Source organism: Oryzias melastigma, linkage group LG18, assembly GCF_002922805.2.
Source record: "Oryzias melastigma strain HK-1 linkage group LG18, ASM292280v2, whole genome shotgun sequence".
NCBI classification, from domain to species: Eukaryota; Metazoa; Chordata; class Actinopteri; order Beloniformes; family Adrianichthyidae; genus Oryzias; species Oryzias melastigma.
In genome coordinates, this window is record NC_050529.1 from 11,307,748 (window position 1) to 11,318,261 (window position 10,514).

At 33.1% G+C, this 10,514-nt stretch overlaps 1 protein-coding gene and 1 long non-coding RNA gene across 4 annotated transcripts in view; one reads left to right on the top strand and one right to left on the bottom strand.

Annotated features, from left to right (window-relative positions):
- Positions 1–2,687, bottom strand: part of sepsecs (Sep (O-phosphoserine) tRNA:Sec (selenocysteine) tRNA synthase) — an 11,323-nt gene extending 8,636 nt beyond the window's left edge. Inside the window, exons 1-4 of one of the 3 annotated variants that reach the window (XM_024288438.2) lie at positions 2,050–2,684; positions 750–865; positions 518–672; positions 53–171 (exon numbers count right to left, since the gene is read on the bottom strand). In XM_024288438.2, the coding sequence (XP_024144206.1) occupies positions 53–171; positions 518–672; positions 750–863 (388 nt within the window). In that variant the 5' untranslated portion in view covers positions 864–865; positions 2,050–2,684. Of the gene's footprint in view, positions 1–52; positions 172–517; positions 673–749; positions 866–1,979 lie in introns of all 3 variants that reach the window. The other 2 variants (XM_024288437.2, XM_024288440.2) reach the window with 2 other exon arrangements.
- LOC112156222 overlaps positions 104–10,514 on the top strand; it is a 16,794-nt gene continuing 6,383 nt past the window's right edge. Inside the window, exon 1 of the long non-coding RNA XR_002920935.2 lies at positions 104–238. This is a non-coding gene — a long non-coding RNA (uncharacterized LOC112156222). The remainder of the gene's footprint in view (positions 239–10,514) is intronic.

A 10,514-nucleotide genomic window follows, 5' to 3' on the forward strand; every position in this document is an offset into this window, starting at 1 on the left:
AAAAAAAAAAAAACTAACAATTAAGGGAGGAATGCAGCTAAAATTCCCAAACCTGAAAGCTTTAAGATGTCCAGCACAATTGAATTGGTCAGTTTGTTGAGCAGGCTGGAGCCCGCGGCTTTAGGCTGGATCGCAGCAATGTCTCCTGAACGACCGATGCCATGGATCAACCTGAAGAGGAGCGAAAAATTATTCAGCAGCTGGGATATGCATGGAAAACCTTCATTGACAACAAAGGGTATGTAACAAAGTATTGAGATTAACTTTTTTATGAACAAAATACTTATTTTTCATCATAATTTACATTTAAATTCTTTTAAAAAATCAGACAAAAAGATTTTCTGCATTTTTCCCCTCATTTTGTCTCTCATAAATGAAAACTACAGGCCTCTTTCCTCTTTTTAAGTGGGACAACTTTGATAATTACTGACTGACTACATACTTTTTGTGCCCCACTGTTTATCTTTTTACACATTCAGCTTAGAAATTGAATAAATGTGTGTGCTGAAAGTGGCACCTGTAGTGTCGACGTGCCACGAGGCCCGACGCCACCCTTCCCTCTCTCTCGCCCACTCCACAATTCCCCAGGAAGTTGTTGCTGTCCATCACAGCCAATTCGTTCAGGAAAAGCTCTACTGTGCTCTCGCTCCATCCTTCTTCTGGGCATTTACCCTAAAACAGGCAAAAAGTGAACAAAAACGTAGCAACTCTGGAAAAAAATAAAGGATGAGAATAAAGAAGAATCTTACCTGCTCCAATAATTGTCTGATGAGTTGCTCGTGGCCACGGCGGGCCTGCGACCCCTGCCGAACATAGGAGGGTGACACTGTTTTCTCACACAGGAGGAAGTTTTCACTGTTCATTTCTGGAAAACATGAAGCTTCTGTTAACAGTAACATTTTTCAGGCTCGTTTTCACCTCTTTGAACAGTTTCCCTGCAGGAGGCGACACAGGTCTACCAAGTTCCTCAGATCTGTGTGTGAGAAGGAGGGCGAGCAGAAACTATGTCCTAGAAAACAACACAGCTTTATTGATTTAGACTAAAAACAGTAATATCCTGTTTAAAAGACTGCTATAATAAATCAAAAAATGGTCCGAGTGAGACTTTATCTGGTTATACAACAAAACAACTGTTAAGAGAAGAATTTTTCATATTAAGACAGAAAACAAATCATTTATTGTTTGGTTCAATCAGAAGTTGTTCAAGCCTGATTTGAATGTTTTTGGATGGAGATGCTTGTTTTAAGCGAACAATGGTGCATCAACTAAAATCTAACTTTTAACTGTCTGTTGGCTGACTAGATTCTATCACAATAAGAGCTTCATCTCATCATTTTTAGTGGTTCGTTGCCAAAGTAAAAGACAAAAGTCTTGACAAAAACATCAAATTTGTATTAAATAAAAAAAAGCAATATATTTCCTTACATTTCCAAATCTTTGTAACTAGAAAATTAACAGTGTAATAAATCCACACTTAGCAACGGGAGGGGTAACAATATCCAGGTTCCAAAAGTAAAAGCACACAGTTTTTCCAAGAGCGTTTATTTCCTTTCCTTTCAGATTAAAAGCCTTGCTTCGATTTTCTGCCGAACGTATTTTTTTAAAACCCAAATAAACTTTTCATGACTCAATTTTATTTTTTCATAAATCTAAAACACTGAGTTATTCTGCCTTTCATGACTAAAGCAGTTTTTGGTTATTTTAAGAACATGAGCCTGGAATAAACCACAAACTAAAGTTTTAGAATGATGACTGAAACTGTGGCCACTTAATTAACAGATGCTTTGAATATATAAAACAATAACTTCACATTAAAGCAAATGCCAGAGCAAAAACAAAAGAAAAATACTGAGATACTATGCCAAGAGGCTGAAGCTCCATGCTGTCAACACACGTTGTTGCTAAGCTAAGCTAGGCTAAGCTAACATTTGAGCCCCTTTCTCTGACGTCTCTTTTTAGGCAAATATTATTCTCTTTACCATAAGCCCTCCCGTCTCAAGACTGTCTCGCGTTTAGCAACGAGGCTGAAGAAACAGAAGTGTCACCCACTGTGAGAGGAACGAGGCAAAGTGCAGAGGAAGAACAGGAGGACAACAGTTGCTGCTGTCACGTGACACGTTCAAATCACGTGATCTGTGCAGAATTAAAGTTTTTTCTTTTTTGTTATTTCGAATTATTATAATGTCACTACTGTAATATATTTTAAAAGAATATTAAATAGCAATAGAAGGGAAAAAGCGTGCGGTCAGGTGACATTTTCGATCACGTGACAGAGCAAAAAAGTTTTTTGTATTTTAGTTATTTATTTTCTGTTTTTTTTTTGCAAGCGATACGACCTTTGTTATTTCATAATGTCACAACTTAAATGGAAAAATAAACAAAATTATATTTGTGTAAAATGTTTGCTTCCTAAAACACATAAATAAAGATTCGGTTCAATTTACAGAGTGACATATCTATTATTTAAGTCCCTATATTTATTTTACTTGAAAAAATAGATATATTATCAATAAAGGTTATATTGCCAAAGTGTATTAAAATGTAAAAGTGTGGATTGTTGGTTGATTTAATATGATTTCAACCAAAACTATATTTGTTTACAGAAAATGTGTTTTTAGAGCCCAAAGCCTTCAAGATTCACTAGAATTTTATTTCATTTATTGATATTACAATTTAACTGATTAACAAATCAAATTTTAACTCCAATTGTTTTTATTTTTTATGGAATTCATTGAGATGCTTAACAAAACAAAAAAAACAGCAAAAAACTGTCTATTAAAGTATACTACAGGTACATGTATAGCCTATAGTCTTTACTGAACGTAAGGTAGGACACTTAATGTTACTCTTTATAGAATATCTATATATATATACACTTAATTTTTTTTAATTTTAATCAGAACAAATATTCAGTCATGTACATTTCCTGCATTTGGTTCAGTTTTTTATCGACCAAAACCCAGCAAGGGCAGCAAATTCCCACCTCAACATTTAGAAAAATACCCTTTCGTCATGTTTTTCTCCCATCAAGCCAACCATTTACAAAATATAGCATCACAGTTTATATCATTTTATATTCAACCATTTTGAATTCCTTTACTTTTGAAAGCAAGACAAAAAATACGTTCCTTTCAAAATAAAGTACACCCGATGTCAAATAACATTCTCCTGCTGAACTAAACATGACATTTTCTATCACTGTGACTTTTGTAAGCATTCATTATTTTTCCTATGTTGGTATCATTTATAAATACAATGAAATTGGTTTAGAATATTAATAAAAAAATATATTATAAACATAAAACAAAAGTTATACAATGAAACAACTACAAACCACTCTAAAAGCCAATTTTCTGACATGTTAAAAATCAAAATATAAATAAAAAAAACAATATTAACTAAATAATTAAATGTTTTTTTTTTATTTTTACAAGGAAAGTGGAACTTTTTGGCTCACGTTCACTTTTGGTCAAAAAGAAAACTTTTAACATTAAAGTTGCAGAGCTCTACGTATATTTTTAGTACACTTAAACCTTAAAGCCTCCATATGAAGTAAAGTTTGACCTTTTTCTTGATTACATCAATCAGATAGCAAAATTATTTGTGAAGTGCAAAAACAACAACCCACCGAACCGCTTCATCCTCCAAAAAAACATTAAGAACCACATGGAATTCAAAAATGAAAGCAAAGGGTAGAAATATAGCCAGGAGTGCTGCTACTAAATTGCTGGTTACCTCTGAATAATTACAGAATGTAGGCAGTAAAGGAAGGAGAATCTCTTCGAAGCTCGGCTGCAACAGGGGAGAGAAGGATGGCAAGTTAATGGCATAGCAGAGCCTTCACTTCAACAGCTATGCCAACATCTTGCCCTCATTCAGAACCCAAAGTGAAGATCAGCACTGATGCGGGGTCGGGTCAAAAGTTTATCCCTATCCGGGTGAATGGAGGAAAAAAAAAAAGTTTTAATTCATGTTTTCAATAATAAAGATCTGAAAAAACATACCTCTATGTTAACTCAATTTGTTAAAATGTTTTTGTGGCTAAAAAAATAAATTTTCATTAAAAAAAAGGAAAAAAAAATTATATTTTTTTCCGTCATTGTGGTACAGTACCTTAAAAAGCAGAAGCTCCCCATCAATATTTTCCTTCCTGCCTGCATGTTATTTTATCCAGCAGGATAAACAAGAATTCCCACTTTTCCTTTTTCCTCTAACATGTTTTCCTTCACTCCGTCCCTTGTCGTCCGTGAAGAAAAGTTTAAATAGAGATTTGCCCTCACCTCTTTTAAACCCCCAGAGTGGCAGGATCAGGTCGGTGGTGGGTGTGGTTATTTTTTTATTTTTTTGGGGGGGGGGAGGCTTCTGGCACCTTTGAGAACTGAAAGGGGAATTTCATTGGCTGAGAGGAAGCAGAAAATCAAATCAGTTTCAACCTGTCTGGACTGAAAATTCTCCCCAAACGCCCATGCACTTAAACAGTCCATCAGAACTACGCTTTTGATTCTTACGAAATCTGGCGCAGAAAGTGGCTACACGCTGCAGTTCAGGTCCTGATTTACTCTGATAATGATTGGAAATTCATTTTAGCTCACGACAATTCACGACAATTAAAACCGAAACAAGCAGAATAACCATTTAATTTTTAAAATTATTTTAGTTTTCTCTTAAAACATCTTTATTTACTTTTACACACCACTTTGTGGTTATTTGGCTTTGAAGAAAAATCAATTTTATGAAATAATAGATTTGTCAGATCAGTTTGATCATTTATGTTTAGACTTTTAAAATGAGGTGATTTTGTATGAGTTAAAATCAAGAGTCATTGAGGGCGTTTCCATTCTTCCAAAATGCACACATGTCATAAAACTAAGCAAAATTATGTTACAAGATTTAGTTTATTATGGGAATAATTTTATATTTTTATTTTATGTCTTTTTATTTGACACAGGATGTATTTTATTTTGAAAGGAATGTGTATGCGTTGCTGTCAAAAGTAACAAAAACATGGTTATAATTAAATTACTGCAAATATTTAAAAGCTACACTTTATATATATATGATTTCATGGCCACATAAATGTTTTTTTTTAATGTTGAGGTTGGTAAGAAACTGGAAACTTTTAGGGTTAAAGGTTACAGAGTGGGAAGGACACTGACTGAATACTTCTTCAGACTAAGTTGGAACATTTACAATGTATAGATTTTCAAGTATTCTGTCTCTCTTTGTATAGTTTGCAGTTGTAGTGCATTTAAATAGACTATTTTTTGCTTTCATGAGTTTCACATTAATGTTATTATTTGAATCATGCAGAACATAGAACATTTTCAATGTACTTTTGTCCATCAACTCTGTAGGACATAATAAAATGTCTGCAATAGTCTGGAACTACACACTTTTATGTGTTTAAAGTACTTTTTAAAAGAAACATCTAGTAAATCTGTATGAGAGAATTTTTTCCCCAACCTAAGAAAGCATAAAATAATACATCATCTACTGTATGGATTGCATAGGATTCAGGTCAGAATTGAATTACTGAAAATCTCAATTTATGTTTTCAATGTTTACATATTAATTATTAATCTGTTTAGCATGTTAACCTTGTCATGAAAAGAAAAAAGAACTTGCTGCTCCTTGTGGATGAAAACAACTCGATCGTTCTTTTATCTTATTAATGAAAACTCTTGCTATTTGAAGGATATTTATAAATTCAAGCAAATTAATTTTGTATTTTATAGCAAATGCATATTTTATGCATTCTAAAAGAATTGGACCGATATTTTGCAGTATAAGGATCGTCACTTGGTAAAGATCATATTTTGATCAATTGTAAAAGTGTTCCCAGTGGTCTTTTATTTATAATTATGCTGTTTTTTAGCCAACATAATAGTAGTAATAATGAAAAAGGTTTAATTTTCTAGGACATATTCTGAGCAATCCCGCCCCCTTTCCCCTCCAAGTTGCTGAGAGCTCTTTGTTTACACGTACGTACATGACTATTTGTCATGTTATATTTCAGAGCCTATTTTTAAGTCACAAATAAGCTTTTTTTCAAACAACATTATGTCATCTGTTCCTGATTAACAACAATTTAAATAAAGTAAAACTCAGAAATGCAATTTTCATCTTTATTTATGTCTTCCATCAGTACAAAAACATGTTAAAAGCACAGTTTCTATGAGAGTGGCTCTAATAAAAACACTAGAACTGGCACTAGAGTTGACATTGAAAAGGATTGTGGGTTATCCCAACGAAGCAAGTTCAATCCCGACTTAAAAAACGGAGGATTAGTTTCTTTTTTGTTTTTTCAATTCTTTACCCAGAAGTTTCTATTGATATTTAGGTATTCAATGTCACTGAAGCGTTTACTCCTTCAGAAAAAGACTTCCTTCCCCGTAGAGTACAGTTTGTTGGGAAAAGAGACCGTTCTCTCACCAAACCGTCACTGTCTGTCTGTCACTTTGTGTGATGTTGCTTGGATCAACCGCCAGAAGCTAAAAGGAGTTATAGTCTCTCTACATCAGGCTTTCTTTCCAATTATACAAATATATTTATAGATTTCTTCAGCGTTTTTCCATTCAAAATGATGCTAAAATAAAATTTAATTTGATGTTTTTGTCATTTTTCTGATGATGGGTGAGATATATAAAGAATATTAAACTGAAAAAATGCATTTCTGAGTATTTCATTGTCACAAAAGGATTAAAATATGTAAAACTCAGAAGCTAATCAATTCAAAAATGTCATTGTGCATGTAGAGATTTTGCTGCAATAAACAACTCATTTAAATAAAGCACTTTACTAACAGAATATTGGATAATTTGAGTTTCATAGTCTGTGATGTTAAGTGTTTGGTTAAAAGGACATCTGGACAATATGTTCCGTCTCATCTCAGCAGATGTTTTACTTTTTCCTGTCCTGGCAAAGTTGAAAATCCTGAGTCTGAATTTTTTATTTTTATGTCAGATGTGACTCATGCTGAATCATGTGTGAAAAACACACAATTCAAATCACTTGAGAATCATTAAATGGTCTCGTCATCATATTCAGGAAAAGAAAAGCCTGATTGAAGCGTTTTTAGGGGTGACTTTAGGGAATTTTCGGATGATTTTTGATTCTCTCTAACTCTTCTGCTGCTGGATAGAAATGTGAAATGTGGCCGGTGAGACTTCCTGCATGTGCTGAGTCAAAGAGCAGCTGGCGGCAGCTTGCAGATGAAGGCAAGAAACAAATATAGCAGTGGAGAGGAGGAAAAAGTCCCTGGTGTCCTCGACCTTTTCTTCAGAACCACAAGGAGCTTATTTATCACTGCTGCTGAATGATAAAAAAAAATGAAATTATTGTGAAAAGATAGATGGAAAACCCCAGCACAGTGAGCCACTGACTAATAAATTTAGGAGGAAACCCGGCGTGGCAGGTCTGGCAGATCTAAACAGGCAGTCAGGCGTTTTATAGCAAAACCGGATATAAAATTTGAAAAAAAAGTAATTTTATTAATTGAAAAATGTATTTTTAACATGTTTTGTGGCATTTTTCTGATGATGGAGGACATATATAAAGAAAATTAAGCTTAAAATGGCATTTTGAGTATTTCTTTATACAAATTGTTGCCAATTCTAAATTATCCCCAAAAAAATTGAGTAGATAACAAATTAGCTGAAAACATCAGCATTTTGTTAAAATATTAGCTAAACTCCAAATTTGCATAAAATCAATCGCTAAACTAAATTAGTCAAAATTTTTAGTATGTTGCTAAAATGGAAGCTAAGCTCTAAATTAGCCTAAAAACCCCAGTAGAACAACAAGCTAGCAAAAAACGTTCCCATGTTGCTAAAACAGAAGCTAAACTCTAAATTTTTTGAAAATTACTATTTTATTTTTTTCTTTAGCCAGAGAGCCACCATGGGAGAGGTAAAAGAGCCATATGAGGCTCTGGAGCCATAGATTGCAGACCCCTGGGATAGGGGGACACAATCTAATACACACCTAGGTTGCGGTCCAAACAGGATGAACATTTATTGAACACACTAAAATTAAATACTGATAACTTTTGAACTTTAAAAAAGTAACATTTTTTAAGATAAACATGAATAAAAACAGGCATATTATTCAGGAATATATAAACTTAAACCTTAAATAACTTTCAATATTTTATTCTCCATAAAAATATATTTTGTGCTTAGTTCCTGTCTGAACTAATAAACCTGCTGTCTGCTCATTTGTGACACACAGAAGTGCCAAATTGGTCACAATTACACAACCCCAAATCTTTCATATATTGGAAAAGAGCAGAAAATCAAGATTTAACATGTCACCCCAAGCATCTTTCAGCTGTAGGTGGTGGACATGTGCTGGTAAAGATTAGAAAAAGATAAGGAAGACCCTCCCTGTTTGTCTAGTGTGAAGACCAGAGGCTAGACATGCATTCAAGAACCCAACTCAAGTCTCAGAGGTCAATTTCCTGCTTTGTTCTGCATATTTTTACATTTTAGCCAAAAACGGCATAATCATAATAAAAAGTCCTCTAAAAACGCTTTTACACAAGATCAAAAGATGATCTGAATAGGTCTTTACAAGGATCAACAGTTTTTAGAGTGTTTTTCTTTGAAAAAAAAACTGGTCTAGTCGTGTCCCCACTCTGATAAAACGCTCAACAATCAGGGCTCACGTTTTTATCTGATGCTTGCAAATGCAAAAATGCTCTTCTAGATGACATCTAGACTCAAAGAAAGATTACATCAAAGCTTTTATGGAACATGACACAGTTGGTTGAGCAAAAACTATTTCTATAGCTCTTATACATCAACATGAATCCAAGACGTGGACGATAATTACAGGGTTTTTAGAGGCGGGATGGCGCTGACGGTCTATGGGAAACAGCTGATTGCCATAAAAGGAACTGGGGTTGATTGAAACAGTTTTAAATATTTCCTAACTACATCTTGAAGTTTTTTGAAATTTAGATCATTTGGAATAATGAGTATATAACAAACAACATTTGGATAAGTTGTAACAAGCCTCAGGAAAAGTTCCAAAATAGTGAAATACAGTTTAATGGAATGCGATCTTTGCCAACAAAAAACCCCCACAAGATATTTGTCAAATGTTGGTAATTTTTCAAAACAAAACATCAAATACTTTCAGTGCTTTTAGCCCCTTGTTTTGTTTGATTAAGTGTTATAAATCAAATCAAATTTCACTTGAAGAGCACTTGTCCTACTAATGTGACCAAGAGCTTTTACGTAAAATACTGGTTCTATGTTGCAATTTTTTTTACAATTCATAAATAAGTTGCTGATATATTTAAATATTTTTCTTACAATACATGATTTATTTTCAAGTATATTTCAATATATTTTCAAAAGGATTACAAAAAAGTTACTTTGAACCCTATAATTATATTTATCTCCAGTAAATAGACCGGACCAACAAAGAAATAGCAAATTCCCTGAGAGTGCGTCGTTTGTATTGTGGGAGCTGTAACTTGATGAAACACAGTTATTTTGCAGTTTTTTTTATACATTCTTAGGATTTTATGCCACAATTTCACATGATCTCATGATTTTGCTGGGTCTTTAATTTGATTCTGTATGTAATGATAGTGGAATCACGATTTCTCTTTTGAAAACATCAACAATAGTTTCTCTTTCTACATTATTTTAACTTTTTTCTTCTTATCCTAATAATTAAATATGCTAAAAACACTGGTCTTAGAAATAAAACATTTGTTGTTCAGATACAGAAAAATGACAGATTTAGTGTTAAATTCAATTTTATTACAGAAATGTAGAAATATGTTTTATCTTTTTAAATTATTTTTTACTTATATATGTATCTTATATGTAAATATACTGTATAAACACTTTTTTTAAACTCTGAAATGTGTTTGTCAAATAAAAAAAAAACACATAAGACAGGCAGAAAAACAAGTTTTCTTCATTCTTTTTCCTTTAATTTTCCTTGTATAACAACTTGGGCAGGATTGTTTTTTGGTGTTTGTTGTTTTCTTTCTCTCCGCAGTGGCCTTCCAGTTCTTCTGTATCACTGTAACTAAAAAAATCAAACTAGCAAGCAAATATTTTCTCATTTCTTAGTGACAACCTTGTTCATCCCAGTGAAAAATGTATGTAGTGGACTGAGTTTGGGTTCAAAATAATTGGGGGCTTGTCCGGGATACTTTCATTGGTGTGTCGTTTATGTTTTCTTTTTTTATAACTTCCTCAGTAAGCATAGAGGTGTCCAGCTGAACTGTTTTTTTACGGTTCTTCCTTCGAGCACACCCTTGTTTTTTGTTTCTTTTTAAGAGAACTTTTGTTTAAAACTTGAAATGCAAGACTCATGCTTTATCACAAGTCATATTGATCCCATTTAGCTAAAATGCTGTGTTATTTTATGAACCATTCTGGAGTACATTGTGTTTTAACATGTTCTTGATGTATTTTTGTGATGATGGAGGACATTAGTAACTGAATTTTATTTTTTCTTAAAATAGAAGTAAATATATGTATATATATATA